We start from the raw sequence: 22951 nt of genomic DNA on the forward strand, positions 1-22951 counted from the left end.
CACTTTGCTTCCCAGAATTGGATGGTGCCCATTCAGTTGTTGATTCCCAGGTAGGTGGACTTGTGTATGTTCTAGGATCCTGGTAGGCCCTTCCAAAGGACTCTGCTGTGAAAATGGGAATTTCTCCCACTACTGTAACCTTCACAGGTTTTTACAGCCAGAGGTTTTGAGGCTTTAGTTTCATGTGCTAGAACCCTGGGTTGTATGCGTTCTGTCTCACTTCCTAGTTGTTCCTCCAGGCTTATTCCCCATGTGAATGTGGGATATCCTGGTCTGCCAGCTGCTGCCTCAGCCACTCCCTCACCTGCCCCCTGGACCACCCAGTCTGCCAGCTGCAACCTTGTCATGTGTCCTCACTGCCTGGGCTTCCCATCTCTGCCCTTTCTACCAGTCTGGGTGAATGTTTCTTTAAGTCCTTGGTTGTCGGACTTCCATACAGTTCAATTTTCTGGCAGTCCTGGTTATTTTTGTTTTTAAATTGGTTCTTATCCTTCTTTTGGTTGTTCTAGGAAGCAAAGTGTGTCTACCTACGCCTCCATCTTGGCTGCAAGCTGTCAGTGCCTTTACTTTTAATGCTATTATATTTGACACTGGAGTGTACATAAATTTTTTTTCATTGTATAATACATATGATTTTTTTGTTGTTATTCTATTATAGTTGTCCTGATTTTTCCCCCTTTAACTTTTATTCAAGGTTTTTACGGTTTTCAGATGGCATTCAGTAGTCTTTTATTCTACGTATTGCTAATTTCTTCATTCAATAAGACCATCGCCGTAATATTTACTACAGCTGTCTGCTGTTTATTAAGCCCAATTGAAGATACAGATATTTTGAGTGAGTTTTCTTGCATACAATAATTGCTGCCCCATAGTTGGGTAGACCTCATTTTACTTTCTAAATTTAAGTTGCAGTATTCCCTTATTTTATCGTTGTTTTTTAGATTAGGTATTTAAACTGTTGAAATAAGGCTCATCTAGATCTACACCGCAAATTCTGACTCAAGCCACACAGTTAACTAAATATCTCTGGCATTTTTTCACCTTATTATCACTAGACCTCACTATATATATTATCACTGCCAAAAGACTTCAGTGTTTTTCTTTTAATTTGCTTATGTTATTAAAATTACTTAATGTCTATTAACAAAAATAAAGCATCTACAGTCTTTCCATTTTACATTGCTTTTATTTTTCCTTTTTTTAATAGTATTTATTTATTTTCAGAGAGAGAAGAAAGGATGGAGAAAGAGAGGGAGAGAAACATCAGTGTGTGGTTGCCTCTCGAGTGTCCCCTAGTGCGGACCCGGCTAGGCATGTGCCCGGCTAGGCATGTGCCCTGACAGGGAATGGAACTGGCGACCTTTTGATTTAATCCACTGTGGCTTAATCCACTGAGCCACATCAGTGAAGGCTATTTTTCCATATTTGATCACAACTCTACTTAATTGTTTTGCTAACTTTTTATCTTGATATAATTTCAACTTAGAGAAAACTTGCAGAGAGAGTGAAAAGTTTAATTTTGTATACCTTTTACTGAGATTTGCCAGTTGTTTACATTTTGTTCTACTTTCTTGAGCTGTATGTGAGTGTTGGGGCAGTGAGTGTTGGGGCAGAGAGGGGGGTATTTTTTTCCTGAGCCCTTTAGCATCAAGTTGGAGATATTGGACTTTTTTTTTTTAACCGTTAACTGCTTTATTGTGTACTTCTTAAGAACAAAAATATTCTCTTAAGTAGCAACAGGACAGATACCAAATTCAGGGAATTTAACAATGAAACCACGCTATAGTATTCCCCTTTGTCTGTGAGAGATGCTTTCCAAGACTGCCAGTGGCTGCCTGAAATTGTGGATAGTACCAAATCCTATATATTGCCGTGTACATACCTATGATAAAGTTTAATTTATAAATTAGCACAGTGAGAGATTAACAATAACTTATTATAAAATAGAACAATTATAATAATATACTGTAATAAAAGTTATGTGACTATGGCATTATTGAGTAAAATAAAGGTACCATATTTTTTCGGACTATAAGATGCACTTTCTACCCTCACCCCCACCCCCACCCCCACCCCCCAAAACTTGGGAGGAATAATGATTGTTAATGCTGCTGTTGAGTTCTGTTTACATTTACATTGATGAAATATTCCGTTATTTATGTTATTAAATATTTTACCACATTTTTTGTTCCAAAATTTTTTTCCCTATTTTCCTCCTCTAAAACCTATGTGCATCTTATGGTCCGAAAAAAAAATGTGGTACTTGAAAATAAGCACTGTGATACCAGGATAATTGATCTGCTAACCTAGCTGACTATAAGTGAGTAGTGAGTAGGTGGCATACACAATGGGGATGCACTGGACAAAGGGATAATTCATGTTCTAAGCAGAATGAAGCAGAACAGTGAAAGGTTTCATTACGCTAGTCAGCACCTGATTTGAAACTTACGAAGTGTTCATTTCTGGAATTTTCCATTTAATATTTCTGGACCAAAATTGATGAAGGTAACTGAAACTGCATAAAGGGAAGCTGTGGATGTGGGTATGGGGTGGGCAACTACTATATTATTTCATCTCCAATCTATGTTCAAAAAGATAAAAACATTTTTGGAACATAGAGTTTTGACATTTTGAACCTATTTTCCAATGATCTTTTTATCTCCCAGTACACCTAATTTTTATTTAGTTTGAATCATTGTATACATATATTTTTTTCACTTAATTGTATTTTGCCATATCACTTCTTAGTCTTTTAAATTATACTTTGTCATTACATAGTTTTCCATTTAGCAAATTATATCAAAACTGGATGGTTAGGCTTCCAAGTTTAAAATTTTGCTGTCTTTTATTTAAGTGGCTAATTAATTTGCTTTGAAGTTTGTTCCACTTGGATTATATCTTTAGGATAAATGTACAAAAGGCATGAGTATTTCCATGACTTGATATTATGACTATAGATCTTTCATTGTTAATTTCTTTACTCTGAGCACTATGAGGGGAAGGAATGTACCAAATTTGTATCTATAGTTTGAAATTTCAGCGTAGTTCCTGGTTCCAGTCAATTAATAATAATGTTCTTTGAGATGAATTAAATCTCTTTCCATCTGATTTGTCCTATCTAATTAACTATATTTTATGAGTTCTAAAATTTAGTTTTCTAACTTTTTAAAATCTCAAATCTGGATATGTCTAACAATTGATGGCATGCCATAATTTAAGTAACAGGTTTGGTGGTTTTTTTTTCTTCTTCTTTTAGAGGAACATAAACAGTAATGGGGATTTTGGTTTTTTTAGAGGAATATAAAACGTGGTTTTGTTTTCAGTCACTGGCATCTTATATTCACTTACTACAGTAATTTGTCCTTAATTTTTATTATTCCTAGCCACATTTACAAATAGGAATAAATATCAGACCTAGATTGTCTTTCTCTACTCTTGCAGATTGTTCTTGTATTTGATTCAGTGTGTCATATAATATACTTCTTTTCATTTGGTGTCAGTCTTTTCCTTGTTTGTATTGAAATGGTAAGTTGACTTTGAGTTGTACTTATAATCTGTTTTCTGTTGATTTTACTCTGAGTAGTCTTGGCTGTCTTACTTTTAGAGCTGTTAGAGAATCTCCTTGCACTTTTGTATACCATTGTTTTAATTTTTAGAGTCATGTGTTATGATACTAGAACCCTAAGGAAACTGGAGAAATGATATTTTAGAAGCTTTTAGGTTTATAAGTAATTTTTAAAATCTGCAGATAAATTATTAGTATTGATATGAGTTAGCAAAATAGCTCAATATAAGATCAGTAGTCAAAAGTTGACTGCATTGCTATACATAGCAATAAGCAGCTAAACACCATTTATAAAAGTAAGACAGAGAGTATCAAGTTCCTGGGAGTAACTATAACATCATGTTCAAATCTGTGGGAAAGTATAAAACTTTATTGAAAGACATTAAAGAGGAACTAAATAAATGGGGAGCTAGTGCCTTTTTATCCATCAATATGGCATATCATAAAGAAGTTGTTCTTAAAACTGATGTCTAAATTCAGTGTTTCATTCAAAGTGTTAAGGGTTTTCAAGAAATATCATACACTTATTCCAGTCTATATATGAGAAAGCAAAGAACCTAGAATAGGCAGGACACTCATGAATAAGGAAGAAGTGGAGTGGTGATGATGTATATGTACTTATCCAATCAGATGTAAAATTTAGTATTTAAGGCAAAGTGGTATATAGCATTGGGATAGGTGCATTGACCAATAGAACAGAATACAGAGCCCCCAAACCACAGACCTCTGGCTTGAAGCTGTCCTTCCAACATGGTAGCTAGATGAGGCCTTGGATTGAGATGTATTGGTCTAGAAGGTGAGAAAAGGCTTCCCTGAGAAGTGTGGTTTTAAGTTAGATCTGATAGATGAATGGGACTTAACTAGGGGACTATTTCATTGGCTGGAAGATTATTTAATGTTGAATGCATAGAATGTTCATGTGGTGAGAGGGAAATATGGTATGTGTTCTTAAAGGAGGTGACTGCAGCTGGTCATTGATCTAAGGCAGTGTTGGCATACTTTCTGTAAAGAGCCAGATAATAAATATTTTAGGCTTTGAGGGTAATAACAGCCATTGTTATAACTACTAAAATCTGCTGTTGCTTTACAGTAGCAGCCATAGAAAAATTTTAAATGGATGAGTTACGGCTATTTTCAAATACAGGCAGCAGGCTGAGTAGAGCCCCCAGGCCATAGTTTTGCTGACCCATTCTCTATGGGAGAGCATAGTATAAGGAGAGATTTGAGAATAGGGACTAGACTCAGATCTTTTTTGCAATGTTAGGAATTTTTGTTATTTAGCCTAAGAGTAATTTGAAACTAGACAATGAGTGGATTTGAAATCACTTGGTTTTACTGTGAAGGGATTGAGTGATATGGAAAACCAGTTGGTGTATTATAGTAGTCTAAATGAACCATGATGAAAGCTTTGAGTGTTGGAGGGAAAATATTGGCAATGGATAGAATGGGATGGATTGGAGATATACTTAAAATCCATAATATTTGGTGATGATTTATATATGTGGGGGAAGGATGAGGATGATGAAAAAAGATAGGAAAGGTAGTTTGTTGGTTTCTAGCTTGTGCAGCTTCATCAGCGCTGATGCTGTTAATGATATAGAGCATTGGAAATCTACCCAGTTTGGAGTTGGGGTGTGGAAATTATAACTTTGGTTTTAGTGTTCAAGGGGAGATGTAAGTTTGGCAGTTAGATATATGAATTCTCAGAGGAGGGGTCTGAGTTGAAGATACATAATTAGGAGGCAGTGAAGGTAGAGATGGCAATAGGCGAAATGACCCAAAGAGTGAATACAAAGAAGTGTGTATCAGAGCATTGAGGAACTGCTAGTGTTGAATAAACAAGTGGCAGACATGATTCTTAAGAACAGTAAGTGGAGAGTAAGAATAAACCACTCACACTTTCTTAGCTGGGTCCTTCACCTGTAAAATAGGAATAACAGGTAGACCCTGACTTACAATGGTTCAACTTGTAATTTTTTTTTCTTTATGAAGTAATACACATTTAGTGGAAAACATACTTCAAATTTTGAATTTGATGGTTTCCCAGGTTAGAAATATGCTGTATGATACTCTCTTATGATGTTGGGCAGTGGCAGCAAGCCACTGCTTCCAGTCAGGCACACAGTCACAAGGGTAAATAATCGATACTCTACAGTGTACTGTGCTTCCAGTGTTCTGAGCACATTTGAGGCTAAATTATGATGTTCACTATGTTAGGTATATTAAGTGCATTTTTGACGTGATATTTTCAAACTCATGATTGGTTTATTGGGATGTAACCTCATAAGTTGAGGAGGATATGTATAATTCTTGGAATTGTGCTAGAAATTGGGACTATGTGTTTCAAGTACCTGGCATATAGCAGTCGTCAATATATGCTACTATAGTGTGCCTCAGGCCTGTAATATTTCCAGTATACTCTGCCTGTATTTTAGAATAGTCCTTTGTCCTTTTGCTGAATTAGTTTTGTGACTCATTTTTTAAAATTAAATAATTCTGATTTCTGATCCTGAGTTTTTGTACTACTTAGCTTGTTTTAAGAGAAAAATGTTATCTTCATTGTATTATCTCCATTATTTGATTCTAAATTGAGAGCTGTAGTCAAGGAATTTTTTCTTAAACATAGAAAATCATAACTTTTGGGCATTGGTGGCATCTAAGGAAGGCTCAGAGATTGTTTCTCTTCAACAGCTTAGTTGTTATTCCTGCCAGTCAGAGAAGGTCTCGTGCTTGATGGTCTTTGATTCTGTACTCCAAAGTGAGTTTAGTGTTAGTTACGAAACGAAAACCTCTAAGACATTTTCTGATTGCAACCATCAGTGGAAGTTTTTTTTAATTATGACCTATTTATACGAGTAAATACTTCTACAACAGATGAAATCTCACAAAACAATACTTAATCTCTGCTGTGTATGTTATTTTGATTTTCTATTCTGTTACAGTGCAGAGGGTGGGGGGAGTGCTGGTTGTGACCTACCAAATTAATTTTGTAACCTTCTGTTTGAAAACAGTGCTTTAAGAGAATAGACTGAATGATACAAATTTTGGAGATATTGATAAAATTGCCAGTGTTTAAACACATCCATTCAATGAAGTTAGTTATATCTGTGTTTAAAAAGCTAGTTTGTTTTTTCTTCAGTATCTGTTTCAGTGCTGTCAACTTGATTCAGATAGATAGTAAATAGAAAATCCTTGATGATTCATGGTGCATTAGAGTTAAGTTGATATTCTGATGATTTTCAACTTTTTAAAATTGTTTTCCTATCTTGTTTCTAGGTCCTGAATTTTTTCGTACTCTTATTTATATTAGCAACTACCAATTCCTGATTTAGTCTCAAATGTTTTTTCCAGTCTGTATTATTTTCTTTGTATTTTACTGCTCCCTTGTTACTAAACCCCAATAGTATATTAGAAGACTCTGCTGCTTTAGCTATTGTAATAGGATTTGGAGCATGTTTGGGAATGAATACTAAAATAGGCATGTTTTCTTTAAATGCTGAATAGATATATATATGTATATATTGAGTCACAAGATAGTTAATTTTAGTAAATAGTGAATTGATACCATGCTATTAATTTGGTAGGTCATTTAGAATGTAGTAAAATCTTATGTTTAGAATTATTTGACTTCTGCCTGCCAGAACCTTGGTATTTATTAAGTAAAATGCCTTTTTAAAACACTGTTAACCCAACAGTGGTGGCTATAATTTTCTTTTGGTCCATAAATTGTTCATTTAGGTATAAAAGTAATGAGATATGAAAACATGTCACTATTGAGCTTTTGTTTGTACCAAAGTGCACTAGTTATAGGGTAAGTACTTTTCATTTTTAGTATATATCACTTAACCTTGACAATCAATTTCAAGAAACTAGGTTCTTGAAAAAATTAGTTAAAGCTAAATAAAAATTGTATACTAAAAACTTTGTGTAGAAAGAGCAATACTTAACAGATCCAATACAGATAGGGTAAGCTTGCACTTGCTTAATTGGCAAAGTCTTTTACAAAATCTTAAGCTGCTTGAAAGTTCTCAATTTTTTTTAAACTTACTTTTGGGGAATACCTTGGTTAGATTTCTTGGCAGTTGATATAGGATCTCTGTTATATGCATTACCTGCAGACAGTTCCTTTAGGGGAGAGATCTCTCGTGAGGGTAACTTTTGTAAAAGTAGTATGTTCAGAGGAATGAGAAAACTGCTTTCCCAGACCCCTCATCCAGTGTCTTTCTCAGCCTCTTTGCTTTGAGTTGGGTCCTGTATCCATCCATTCCTAACCAGTAAATTCTGGCCAGAGGAATAGAGTTATGCTGTTGAATGTAGACCCGAGGCTTTATCCTTGGGCCTCTGGGTGAAGTTGGCTTTCCCCACATTATGATGAAATATCTAAAGGATGAAAACCATAGTGTATAATATAGGCAACATTTATATCTTACTTATAATTGATCTCCGTGGCCTAGCACAGTATATTATATTGTGATTAGTTTAAGTCAATATGAATATACAGCTTTGTTTTTGTATAATAAAAGAATGGTTTCTGTGTTTGTTTAATAATTAGAATTTATTTTGATTCAAGGAAGCTCTGATTTTATATTCAGCAAGCATCTTACTGAATGCCCACTATGCCTAAACACTGTCTGAAGCTAAGGATGCAAGAGTGACTTAGTTATGGATTCTCCTCTCAAGGAACTCGGTACTCGGTCTAATAAAATTGATTTTGTTGAAAATTACATTTAGAAAGTATTTTTAGCAAGGTTAGCTAAACTTCTGGTTCTTTTTCATTACATTTGGATAGCATTTAGTGGGGAGTCTTTAAACCATTTCTATTTTTTACTGGCTAATTGGCTAACTTGGTCTGATTGATGAGTTCTTTGGTGTTTCTAAAATTTCTCATCAACTTAAAATTGGTTTCTTTGGTAGTATTTCTGGTGCTGGCTACATCTATTTATGGGATTATATAAATGTAGATATATAATGTGAATGTTTCTGCCAATATTCAACTATTCGCTATGTCTTCTGTGCTGTCTGACTGTGATGTTTTACTTTTTAAATTATGATTGAAATGTGACTAAGTGGTCAGTTTTTAAAGTATAGTTTTAATTCATGTGTTCTGTTGAGACTTAATTTAAATGATTATCTCAGTGGTATGCTTTTTTTCACTAATTTAAAAACAAGCGTAAATTTCTTAAGTTTGGCTTTCTGTTCAAACTTTCATTTTTTTCCTTAGTTTTTATAGTACATTGAATATTTAGCAAAAACTAACATAGCACAAATTATTGAAATTACTCTTATTTCTGCAGCATATTATTATAATTTTTAGAATATATTTCACATATTAAGGAGACACTTCTATAACAGCAGAGATTTTCAATTGGTATGCTGTAGGAGGCACACTGCTGTGCCACCAGAATTTTTAAAATGTGCAATACCTGACTGTGTAGTCAAGGGCACTGACCTCTTTTCCCTTAGATTGTTAAATTAAAAAAATGACAGTAGCCAATGTAACAATAGCTATCTGGTATGGATGAATCAAAATTATAGCTATTTTTTTGTCAGGCAAAAAATGTAGTTTTTGGTATACTGCAGAATTGCAGTAATTGGTTTGTGTGCCATGAGATGAAAACAGTTGAAAATTACGTGTTCTTGTGTTCTTATTATAATTTTATGTCAATAAACAATTGTTACTATTGCAAGACTTACAGGTATATTTATAGGGTGGTCAATTTTATGTGCTTCAATATTTGGTACACTACATATTGTTCCACTCAATCCAGTTAGAGTTATTTTTACAATTGGTATAGTTTTATGATTTCTAGTTTTGTGTTTTCTTGTCATTTCCACTGATGTTGTGAAAGAATTCTCATGTAAATAGGGCTTAATTTATGTGACTGTAAAGAGAAGCCCCAATAGAGAATTGCTTTTTAAAGCAGTAATTTTTTATGTTTTCAGTTCTTAGAGAAAAATAAAATGGCATGACCAAAGAGATCTTGTGATTTTTTTATCTTACTTTGGCCAAATAGAAAGGCACCTTCCATACTTTGTATAAAGTAATATGTTTTGAGCTTTTTTGAAATTGTTCTTAGCCTTTAAAAATCTGAGGACAGATTTATGTATTTTCCCTGGAAAAATGCACATTCACAAAATTTTATTGGAGTTTTAAGGGTTTAATATATTTGCCTAAGGTGTGAACTAACTTAAGAACCTCTGTTGATGTTAGGGAGGAGGAAGACAATTGAAATTTTTCTTCATTCTTTACTGATGTTCTGATTGGCAAGCATTAGAGTAACAGAAAGCACATAACAGCTGAGATGGGAAGTAAAGGGAGCAAGAATGGTTTTAAGAATGAAATGCTAGGTATAATATAAAACTTACTTTAGTTTGAATATACTTTTAAAATGTGTATTTGGAAGGCTGGGAAGAAATGCACCCATTATTCATTTGAATAGCTAGGTGTTTTTGCTAGGACCCCCTCCAGATGACTTGAGGTTTATTTTTTTGTTTGTGAAGTTGTTAAGGGCATTTATAAAATACTTGCCAGTTAGGTGGTATATGTTGAAATGCTTAATGGGAACATGCTGTCTTAGAGATTAATTAATGCTAGAACCAGTTTGTCTGTTGATGTATACAAGAATCCAAACCAGATTTATTTACCCATAGTTACTTCTTTTCACTCTTTTCACCTCTGTTAGCTTAAAGGGTATGAAAGAGCCTTCATAACATCTCTGATTTTTGAAGTGTGTTTGTATTCTCATCCAGCACCTACAACCTTCGTAGACTTTTAAAAGGGGGTTAAGTAAACCTTTATGGAGTCCTGGCTCCCACTAAAGGCTTCTTTCTTGTATTGATATGTTATGCTATGGTATAATAGTTGATTCCTCCCACCTGAAGTAATCACTTTATAGTTTTATCACTTTGTAGTTTAATGTTTTGTTTTTCTTACTGCATTGTAATCTTTTTGAGAGCAATTATGATTAACATCAAGTATTGACCTAATTTAAAGTTAAAATTCTCAGACATCCCAAAATATATCTTTGGCTATCTCCTAAACATGGGTTTCTTGGTTTCTGTTTGTATTAACTTAGAACAATGGTTCTCAACCAGGGTCAATTTTGCCCTCCAGGGATCATCTGACAAGACATCTGGAGATATTTTGGGCTGTTAAAACTGGGATGGGGAGTTGCTACTGGTATGTATTGGGTAGAGGACAGGGCTGCTGCTAAACCTCCTATAACAGTCCACAACATATGATTATACAACCCAAAATGTCAGTAATACTGAAATTGAGACATCCCGTATATAGAATGTGGTCTTTAATGAAATTCCTGTGCAGTTCTAGAAGTCACCCATACAAGGCATGTTTGTACCTGATTGTTAGGAAGGGAGGTTTTTCCTTCACGGGCCATAGATTTTACTTCCCTATCCTCACCATGATAGGGTAGAGATATGTTTTCAGGGAGGAACTACTGTAGGTCAAAGCTACATGCTATTGCTCTTATGTCCTACTTAGCTGATCTGTATTCCACTGCAAAATATGTTTTAATTTCATTGTCACAGTTGGCAACCTCATTGTCACTTGAGGTTGCCATCACTTCTTAGATTATTGCAATGACTTTTGAAAAACATCATTTTGAGATTGACATGCCGTTGATTGTAGATTGGCAGGCTGTTGTAAGATAATGCAGAGATTCTATGCACCCTTTGCTCAGTTTCCCACAAGGGTAATAACACCTTCTAAAATTAATAGTGCCAGTATTATAAGGGTGTTGACATTAATGTGATCCACAGATCTTATTTAGATTTCCCCAGTTTTACTTGTACTCATTAGTGTGTTTGTATTTAGTTCTATGTAGTTTTCACATGTAGGTTTGTATATCTACCATCACAGTCAAGATACAAAAGAATACTGTCACCAAACAGATCTTTCCTGTTTCCTTTTTACATCCATGCCTTCCCTTCTCATTCCTTTCCATGCATAATCCCTGGCAACCCCTAATTGGTTTTCCTTTTTGTCATTTTATAATTTTGCCAGTTTCAGAATGTTCTATAAATGGGATCATAGAGTATGTAGCTTTCTGTGGTTGATTTTTTTTTTCATTCAGTGTGATTCGCTTGAGATTCAGACAAGTTGTTGAATAAATGAATAGTTTGTCTCTTTGTATTGCTGAGTAATATTCCATGTATGAATATAGCACAGTTTTTTTAACCTGTTGAAGGTCATTTGTATGCCCTATTTGGGGCTATTATGAATAAAGTTGCTATAAACAAGTACAGATTTTTATGTAAACATAACTTTTCATTTCTCTGGGATAAATGCCTAAGTGCAGTTGCTGAGTCATATGGTAATTTCATACTTAGTCTTATAAGAAACTTTTGTAGAGTAGGTGTACTAGTTTAAATTCCTGCCAGCAATGTATAGTGGATCCAGTTTCTTGGTATCCTCACCAGCATTGGTGGTGTAGTAACTTTTTAATTAAGTTTCTGTGTCTCCTGTTAACCCTTGTTTGAAACTATACTTTTATGTTGCTTTCTGGGAGATACTGTTAATAGGCATGCCTAATCTCTCTCCCTATAAAATACTACTTGTAGCCTCTGTATCAAGTTCAGATTCCTTAGAGACCTAAAGCCATTTGCATTGTGGTTCTTGCCTACTTTTCTAACCTCATTATGCATTCCTATATATATATTTTTAGTTCCAGGTGTGTTGAAATAGATGCAAAATTGTAGCTGTTTCAGAGCTCTTGTGATGATTAGATTATGCATATACTATTACAAAGTACCTAATATATAGTAAGCAATAAATAAATAAATGATATTTTTGATAGTTTCTAGTAATTCCTGAGTGCTTATGCTGACATATGATAGGCACTCAAATGTTTGGATGAGTAAATAACCTGTAGATAGATTCTCTGTAAATTCCTGGACTGTCCTTGACCTCATCTCTACTTTTGAAGTCTGGGTTTAAGCCTTAAACCTAATTATTTTGACACTTAATCATTATACTGTCTTGTATGTGCTACTAATTAAATGACTGGTAGTGAGATGCTTACTCTTTGTAGATTATCTATTTCTTGAGGGTGTTTAACTTTACTTCCACTGATTATTGTATTCTGCACAATACCTAGCATACTGCACATAATTGCTCAGTTCTTACACACTGTTGAAAGTATCACTTTATATCCAAATGAATTCACAGAGTTGGTTGTTTAATTTTTCTTGTAATTTTATAATAATCATTATTTTGAATGAGTCCTGATTTTATTAGTTCAGATGCTTAAGTTTAGGCATACCTATACAGTGACTCCCCTAGGAATGAAGAATTAGATATAATGAAACTTTGCAGAAAATGATAAGTAAACCAATAATACTTTGTGTATTTATTAACAAATCTTAAATGGTAAAGGCTTTCTCTGGTTCCTGTTTAAAATTTTGTTTGTTTCTGTCAATATTTACTGAGAACGTCTACTATATACTAGATATTGTGTCGGGCACAGGTACCAAAGATGGAAAAAGTATACATATCTTAGATAGCATTTACCAACAGGGCTTATGCATTTGTTGTGGAGTGGAAAGGAAAAGGGAAAATAAGGTTAACTGTTGTGGACTTATGCTTTAAGCAACTGGGTGGGTTTACTGAGATAGTGATGACTAAGGGTGAAGTGTTTCAGGTCACATTGAATCAAGACATCTGTTTTGTGCCCTTTTTTTCCTTTGAACTTTATTTATTTGCTTGTTTATTATTTGGAGAGAGGGGATGAGGGAGGGTTGGAAACAGAAACATTGATTTGTTCCACTTATTAATGCATTCATTGGTTGCTTCCTATGTGTACCCTGACTGGAAATTGAACACACAGCCTTCGTGTATCAGGATGACGCTCTAACCAACTGAGCTACCAGGTCAGGGTTGTTTTGGGCCTTTTACGTTACATTTAAAATATGTTGACATCCCAGTGGAAGTTAAAGAGATTATGAGCCTGGTACTCAGAGGAGGAGTCATCAGGATGTAAAAGGATTTAAATCTGTGGGATTAAGGCTGCAATGAACATAGAGGGTACATATATCTTTATGAATAAGTGTTTTCAAATTTTTTGGGTAGATACCCAGAAGAGGGATTGCTGGGTCATATGGTAACTCTATTCCTAATTTTTTGAGGAACCTCCCTGCTCGTTTCCATAATAGCTGTACCAGTTTACATTCCTATTACATTCCTACCAGCAGTGTATGAGGGTTCCTTTTTCTCTGCAACCTCTCCAACACTTATTATTACTTGTCTTGTTAATAATAGCCGTTCTAACACATGCGAGGTGTTACCTCATTGTGGTTTTTATTTATATTTCCCTAATAGCTAGTGAAGTTGAGCATCTTTTCATATATCTGCTGGCCATTTGTATGTCTTCTTGGAAAAAGTGTTCAGGTTCTCTGCTCATTTTGTAATGGGATTGTTTGGTTTTTGTGGTTGTTGGATTTGTGAGTTCTTTATGTATTTTAGCTATTAACCCCTTATCAGACATGTTTGCAAGTATCTTCTACCATTTGGTTGATTTCATTTTTATTTTGATGATGGTTTCTTTTGCTGTACGGAGGCTTTTTAGTTTGATAGTCCCATTCATTTATTTTTGCTTACACTTCCCTTGCTTTTGAAGTCAGTCATAAATAAAATTCTAAGACCAAAGTTCATAAGTTTAGTACCTATATTTTCTTGTATGTATTTTATTATTTTGAGTTAATTTTTATGTATGGTGACAAGTAGCCATCTAGTTTCATTCATTTGCATGTGGATTTCCGGTGTCCTTCAGTAGGTGATTGGTTAAAGAAGATGTGGTACATACATACAGTGGAATACTACTCAGCCATCAGGAAAGATGAAATACTGCCATTTGTGACAATATGGGTGGATCTTGAGGATATCATGCTAAGCAAAAAATTTAGGTGGAAAAAGCCAAGAACCACATGATTTCACTCGTATGTGGTATATAAAACTGAAAGCAACAAATATATAAGACAAACAAAAACTCATAGACACAGACAACAGTATGGTGGTTACCAGAGGAAAAGGGGGCCGAGGGATAGAAAAGGGTAAAGTCACTCAAATTACATATATAGTAACAGAAGGAGACTTGATTTTGGGTGCTGAACCCACAATGCAATAAACACTTGAAATCTATATGATTTTATTAACCAGTGTCACCATAGTAAATTTAATGAAATTTTAAAAATAAAGCTGTAGGATTAGATATATTCATGTAAGGGGAGGGTACAGCTAGTTAAGAAGAGAGGGATCAGAACTAAGTTTGAGTAGACCAAGAAGAGTTGTTGGCAGATGAAACAAAAGGGAATCCTGGTAAGAAAGGAAAAACTAATAAAAGTAGTGACATGGGAGCCAGGAGAGCAAATATTTAAGAAGGAAGTAGTCAAGAAAGAATGTTGCTGAGAGCTCAAGAAGGATGATGAGAAAAGTTACTTTTTGATATGATAGTACAGAAAGAAATACCTGACCTCGACAAGCAGAACAGTGGAACAGAAGAGAAAAACTAGATGGAAATAGGTTGAAGAATGAATGGAATGTGAAAAACAGGAATAGATGTAGACAACATCTTCAGGAAGTTTTGCTGTGAAAGAGAACACAAATTGGGGAAGAAACTGGAGATCAATGTGAGATCAGAAGAGGGTTTTCATGTTTTTAAAAAGGAGAGTTATTAGAGAGTATTTACACGTTCATAAGAATGATTGAGGAGAGGGACAAATTTATGCTATAGGAGAAAAGGGATAGGGAATGGGGGTTAGTTGTATAGTTGAAAGTTTTTTTGCCTTGAAGACATCTCCATTGTTAACAGTGCTCTTTAAAAACAAGAAATCATTACTTTTCTTATCCTTTTATTTTCAACATTGGGAATCTCTTGTTTCAGCATGTGGTTAGTCAGGTTTAGTTTTGTAACAAGTCTGAGAACCTTTTATAGCTGATATTCCATTTATATTTCTTTTGACAATTTTCACTTTTTTGTTTTCTATTTTTATTCATTGGTAGCAAAAAAAAAAAAAGAAAAAAGAAACTATTAGTTTGTGTGCTCCTTATTTTTATTTCTAAATGTATATTGAACCCATTGTTCAGTTTATTATCCTTACTCTCCCATAGTACATCATGATACTCTATAATGCATTAGTATAATTACATTATATCTTATATTTCCCTCCCCACCCTTTAGAGTAGGTTGAGACTTTTGGTTCTGGCCTGTTATCAAATTATTTTTATATTTTGTAGCTTTATCCACAAAATGTAGATTATATTTTACAATATTTAACAGCTGTACCATTGTAACTTAGTTTTATGTTTAACTGTAATACAATTTTTTATTGACAGTATTTCATCGTGTGTTTTAAGATTTTTCAGGAGTTTGAGAGTGCTGTATTTTAAATACTAACATTTACATATTTCAAATCTTTAAAAAATCTATAATTGTTTGTTATACACATCTGATGAAATACTGATAAGTAAAGAATTCCTGATACATCATTTTTCAAGAACGTTCCTGAGTCTTCTGCTGTTCCAGTTTTCCTGAGAACTTTGAGGCTAGTCTGGTATTTTGCCTCCACTATTGGCCATTGTTTTCTTCTGCCTGGATGCATTTAAAATCTTTGAAGCCTACTGAGTCCAGCATGATGTCTGTAACTTAATGGTTCACATCTATTGTTTATCTTTCATAGTACATGGTGCAATCAATCTACAAATTAAAGTTTATTATTTCAGAAGATACCTCAAATATATTTCTATTTGTTTCTTGATCTTTGGAGTATGATGATGAACAAAGCAGATAAATTTTCCTGCCCTTGTATGAAGCTTAAATTCTCCCAGGGAGACACTAAATAAAGTAACTACATGAGTAAGTTATGTAATGCAGGCAGAGAAAGCAATGTAAGAGGGATCAGTAATACTGGGCAGGAACTAGAGGAAGACAGGCTATAAGATTGCAGTTTTTAATGGAATAGTCAATACAGACTTCATTTAGAAGGTAGAAAGAACAGCCACTGCAAAAGACCTAAGTCACCCTGGCTCGTGTGGCTCAGTGGATTGAGCGTGGCCTGTGAATCAAAGGGTCCCTAATTCAATTCCCAGTCAGGGCACATGCCTGGGTTGTGGGCCAGGTCCCCAGTAGGGGGTGCTTGAGAGGCTGGCACATGAGAGGCAACTGCTGATGTTTCTCTCCCTCCCTTCCCCTCTTTCTAAAAATAAATAAAATCTTAAAACAAAAGAGTCCCAAGTCAGAAGCATGTCAAGGCATGCCGAGATACATTTGTTTAATAGTTGGAAATAGCATGAAAGAGAAAAGAGGGGTCAAGGGTGACTCCCCAAAATTTTTGCTGAGCAACTGAAAAAATGGAATTGCCAGCAGCGGAGATGGAGAAGGGTGTGGATAAAGCACATTTTAAGAAAATCACCAGGAGTTTAGTTTTGCACATGTTAAGAAAGAAATATACCTGTCTCATAGACATTCACAAGATGTCAGGTAGAATGTTTCAAGTAAGTCTAGAGTTCAATACTGGAAGTATTAATTTGGTTTATTAGCATATAGATGGCATTACCAAGAGGGTGAATATAGATGCTGAGATAAAAAGACAGTCAAGGGCTGAAGACTGGGGTATTCACAACATTACAAGATGGGTGAGGAAGGACCAGCAAAGAAGACTCATAAGGAGAGTGCGAGTGACAGCTCCTGAAAAGTCCAGTGAAGAGTGACTGCTGAAAGTCAGGTAGGATAAGAACTGAAAAAGAGTCACTGGCAATATTAATTAGAACATTTGAGAGTAATAGGCTAATGTGAATACATAGTAAGAGGGAATGGAAGGAGAGGAATTGGAGACTTCTAGTATAGATGACTACTGTGGAGTTTTTCAGCAAAAGTAAGTTATACATTATGGAGCATGTATCTAAAATGGAGAGGAAAATGGAGAATTCACTTAAAAGTGGGAGTAAAGAGGAGTTTTGTTTGTATGTAGCACAGGAATACAGGAGAAATGTGAACTCTGATGATCTTTCTCACTTTATTCTGATCTTTTCAATCATGTTGAGTCTTTTACTAAAGAAGTTTTCATTTCTTTAATGGGTCTTTTTCCTTCAATTTCTTTACATTTTACCTCCTGTTTTGTTTCTTTTATTTCAAGAATTCCATCTTGAGAGAATAGAGAAGTCTATATTATTTTCTGGATTGGTTCTTTGAAAGTTTTGTCAACTGCTTTTTGCTACTTAAGGTTTCTTCAGGTTGTTGGTTATAGATGAAGAAGTTGAGTATTGTGTTTTGTAAATGTTACTGATTATAGTATTTATTTGAGGATTGTTGCTTAGGTGCCCTTGTGTTGGCTGATATTATTACATCAGGGAGCAATTTCTGGGAAGAGGTACTTATTTACTTTTTCCTGGTCTTGTTCACTTATGCTAATGATAGTTTTTAAATATTTGCTGGACACTTAATTGATAATACTATTTATATTATCTGTTATTGGAATGTTTATTTTACTGTGGATATGCTTTTGCAGATCTGAGATTTACTTAAGTGACCAGAAAGACTGTGGGCATTTGCTTAGGCAAAAGTTAAGATACATGTGAATGTGGTAATGAATCAAAAGTTGGATTATCAGTAATTAGATCTTGTTTCCCCATAGGCACAATTATTTAATTGGGGGCTGCCATTTCTGACTAATGGTTGATCATAAGCTATAGATATAAATGACTAAATAACTGTACTCATCTTTTTCTTGCATTTCAGAGAATCTTAATGGTATTTAATAGCAGTTGTAATCATCTAGTCTTAAATGGTTTGATTTATGAAATAGGTTTTCAATTATGTATATCATTTTGAATTGGTATAAATTTATAGCTATAGATCAGCAACTCTTAACCAAAAAGTGGTGTATATCATTAGGAGAGTTATTCAAAATCCATATATGTTAAAAGAACTCCCTGAAGGGATTCTGATGCTTAAGAACTATTACTTATAGAAAAGAGGAATTGTATACATTTTTATTCATTATAAAAGGAATGTCTAATCCAAAACTGTTTTTCAGCATAGAATTTTCTTTTATCAGTGCCAATTAGTAGAAAAATTAGTAAACTCACATAAGTTTTTCTGTTCTCTCCACCAATATATGTGAATTATAACATTACTGTTGGGGAAGTTCTCTTAGTAAATTACTCCTTCAGAGTTTGCCAGAAACTCCATGCTATAAGCAAGCCACTTAGCTTTTCATGATTTTAGATTACTAGCCCTGAATATTGATGTAACTGCAGAATTAAATAACTTACCCTTAACTTTATGGACCTTGGGGATATTTTTTGAGCATTTGCCAGAGAATCTACATTATTTTGCTTCCCTTTCTCCACTCCCCAATTAGAGTAAAAAATTTAAGGGATTCGTAGATCAAGATTACACTTTTCTTTTTCCTGTAACCCCAAGGTAAGAGTGGGCTGATTTCAAAGTCACCTCAGAATTGAGATTGCTTCCTAAAGAGTATTATTAAAAAGAGGATTTCTAAAGAGTTCATTGGAACAGTTAGGACTTGATAGCTTATTTTTAAAACTTTAGGTAGCATTGCAAACTGTTAAAATACTTTTATCTTTTCATTCCTGTTGTTCCTGCCATAGGCTAGGCATTCCTATTTTCATTAATACTTAAGTATAATATTTTCACCACTGTATTATCTCTCCAAAAAATCCATCTTTGCCTCCGTTTTCACTTTTCTAGTCAAATGGAGCAACTAAGTAGTTTGCAGGCTGGAAATAGAAAGTACCTTAGTGCTCCTGAGAGAGGACTTAGCTAACACACCCCTACCTGAGCTCTGAAATTACAGTCTCTTCATTTCCACATCCTTGCACATGGTTCTCTTTTGGTGGTGGTGGTGGTGGTGGTGGAAGTGGAAGGATCGTTTCAGGAGAAAGGATCCCCACTACTTCATTTGGTTGGGTTAGTTCTTGAGCCAGAGCAAATACTCCAGTGCTCTGATGGCAGCATTCCAGATATCTAGTTATATTGTATGTAATCTGAATCACCAGAAAGTGATAGTATGAGGATTTAGAAATTGGATTTAAAGAGCTCTAGAGGATTGCTAGGTGGAACAACCTGAAATTGAAAGTAAGAAAGGACTTAGTTTAATTATTCAAGCTATTCAGAGACTTAGAAGAATACATAGGGGGATCCATCCAAAGGAGATACTCTTCCAGAAAGAATGGGGAATTAAGATGAGGATTGTTGCTTTTAGGGCTTGGAAGCTCTGCCTGTGGTCCATCCCTCACCAAACTCCACTTTTCTGGTTAGAAATGGTATGTTTTTATCCTGTTTGTAAGTCAGTAATGATATTTATGACAAATATGAATAGGTTTGTTATTTATACCAGAGAAAATAAAAATTTGTGGATAAAAATTAGGCTGAAAAGGAACAGGGGCTTGTCAGTAAAGGTGCTCTAAAATCTGTGAGTTTCTGAACACTCTCCTCATCTTTCTATGTTTGAGATTCTCAATAGGGAGTACACAACAGAATCAAATGTAGTCATGGTTACTATGCCCTACTTCAGAAAGACTGACTCAGAATATTCTCATCAGTTCAATTCCAGACAGTACTTCCTTAAGTTTTTGAGATGGTCACTCCTTTGTTAAGAATCCATTTTCTCCCAATGCTACATTAAAGTTAAACCCTGAAACTTACTTAATTTTTTTCCTATGGTGAAAATGTTTGGTTTATTACTCGTGAAAATTATCTTTAAGAAATAGAGTCAGTAAATAGAAGAGAATGGGAAAGTAAAGGACAAATGATTGGACTAAAAGTTTATGAAGTTATGTAACTTCATTATATAATTGGTAATTAAAGCTTTATTATGTTCTTACAAATAGAGCTATGCACAAAAACCCCTCATGATCCAAAGGCCAAATAAAATTAACAGACCACACCTAAACTGAATTGAGCATTGCTTACTCCTAGTTTTTCCTTTGCCATTGACATTGAAAAATGATCTTTTCTAATCTCGCTATCTATTCAGTTTCCATTATTTTCCAAAGGGAACATATTTTTTCTACTCAGCCATTTTTTTTCTGTATACTTTGTCTCTTTCCATTGTACAAGCTACTGCTTCTAGCAGAATTTATTTAATGAGTCCCATTTTGATGGTCTTAGTTGAATGTGGCTTTTTAGTATGTCTTTTAATACAAAATGTGTTTGCATTGCTTAATACTAATGTTATTCTGAAGGATATTAATTTTAATAGTTTTAACTTGAATATGTTTTCTTAACAGCAGAAGAAGAAAACTAAGAATTTCAATCCACCAACACGTAGAAATTGGGAAAGTAATTATTTTGGGATGCCCCTCCAGGATCTGGTTACAGCTGAGAAGCCTATACCGCTCTTTGTTGAAAAATGTGTGGAATTTATTGAAGATACAGGTAGGATAGAAGTTATCATTGCAAGAGATTTGATTTAAAATTTCACTTTTGGCACCCCAACCGTTTGTCATGTTCATGATTCATTAAAGCTAAGTTTTGAAAGAGGTGTATAGTTCTCATTATTAGGATCATCTTGAGTATTAAACTTAGATGTAACATTTGAATATGCCTGTAGTCATCTGTTTTTCCTTCAACAAAATGTGTAAGGTGCAAATTTACTGTCTATATTTCTGTTTATCTTCAGCATAACAGAAATGCAAAGGTTCTTATAATGTTTGCTTCCTTTTTAAGCTTCAAGAATTCTCATTTTCTCTAGTAATATGATTAGGCCTTATAGATATGACTGAGCAATTAGAAAACACTACTTTTGTGATTAGAAAATAATAATAAGTAATAATTTGAAGCATTTAATATATTTTTTATAATTAAAAATACCTGTTTCTTAAATATTTTGACAGTAGTTTAGTGATTTGGTTTGAGGATTTCCATGTGTAAGATAAAAAAAAAATTGTAGTTCAAATCTTAGCACAGTTTGAATTATTTCAGTCAACTGACAGATAATTTATATAATGAAGTGCTTTGATAGAGGTATACTGAGGTACCATAAGACCACAAGAATAGTTACATAGAAGTATAAAGCCAGTTCTTTGGTTGTTGTATGTTGTTTATTTTTATTACTTATTAATGCTAATCAGTTTTATCAAAAATTCCCACTTAAGAATTCATTATTGAATTCTCAATATAGATTGTAGCACAGCCATCTTCTGTTTAAGGTTCAACTTAAATAATGCAAATATATATTAAATACCTGTTAATTAAAAATTATACATTATTGTTTATAAATCCTTAGACATAGTGTTATAAATGAGCAGTACTTTTGTTATAATCAACACTCTTGTTTAAAGAAGTAAACTTTTTTAAACAACCCCTAAGAAAATATGTTAGATTTGAAAATTCAACTTTTTGGTATAATTTACATATAATAAAATTTACTAATTTTAATTGTACAGTATGAGTTTTGATAACTCTGTGGTTATAGTCACATAAGGACCACCACAGCCAAGATACGTAAGACATTTTCATCACCCCAAAAAGCATGCAGTGTTTCATCAATAAGTATTATTGGTAACTGTTGGTTTTTTGTAGATGTTCTTTATGGAGTTGAGTACTATTCTATGCCTAATTTGTTGTGTTTCTGTCTAAAATTGGTGTTGATTTTGTTGTGTGATTTTTGTGCATCTTTTGAGGTGATCATATATAATTCTTTTAAAGTCTGTTTTTATGGTGACATATTAATTGATCTTCGGATGCTATTATCTAATCTTGCATCCCTGGGATAAACCCACAATGTTTTCTCCTTTTTCTGTATTCTGAATTCAGTTTACTAAAATGTTGTGAAGGATTTCTGCGTCCTGAGAGATACTGGTCTGTAGCTATCTTGCAATGTGTTTGACTAGTTTGGGTATCACAGTGAAGCTGGTATTATAGACTATTTTCTGGAAAACTTTGCATAGATTGGTAATATTTCTTCCTTTAATGTTGGTAGAATTCACCAGTGAAACTATTTGGACCCGGCATTTTGTTTGTGAGGAGGTTTTTTTACCTATGGATTAAATTCTTTTAATAGGTGCAAGGTGGTACAGATTTTTAAATTTCTTTTTGAGTAAGCATTGGTTCTTTTCCTCTTTCAAGGATTTTGTCCATTTCAGCCAAGTTGGTCTAAGGTTGTTGTATTCATTTCTTTCTTTCTTTTTTATTTATTGAATTTATTAGGGATGACACTGGTTTAAAAGGTTTTGCAGATTTCAAGTGCACAATTTCACAACACATCATCTGTACACTGTATTGTGTGTTCACGACCCCAAGTCAAGTCTCCTTCCATCACCATTTATCCCCTCTTCTACTCTTTCTCCACCTACCCCCAGGTCTCTTACACCTGGCGTTCACCACTATTGTCTGTGTGACATACAGT

General features: G+C 34.2%; 1 protein-coding gene across 5 annotated transcripts in view; it reads left to right on the top strand.

The window, feature by feature from the left end:
* The window catches only part of ARHGAP5 (Rho GTPase activating protein 5), an 84364-nt gene that overhangs the window by 18974 nt on the left and 42439 nt on the right, over nucleotides 1-22951 (top strand). For 4 of the 5 annotated variants that reach the window (XM_045841080.1, XM_045841077.1, XM_045841076.1 and 1 more), the window contains exon 3: nucleotides 20832-20979. In XM_045841080.1, the coding sequence (XP_045697036.1) occupies nucleotides 20832-20979 (148 nt within the window). The remainder of the gene's footprint in view (nucleotides 1-20831; nucleotides 20980-22951) is intronic. The other variant, XM_045841081.1, reaches the window with a different exon arrangement.

This window comes from Phyllostomus hastatus, unplaced genomic scaffold, assembly GCF_019186645.2.
Source record: "Phyllostomus hastatus isolate PE091 unplaced genomic scaffold, TTU_PhHast_1.1 phas_contig_348, whole genome shotgun sequence".
NCBI classification, from domain to species: Eukaryota; Metazoa; Chordata; class Mammalia; order Chiroptera; family Phyllostomidae; genus Phyllostomus; species Phyllostomus hastatus.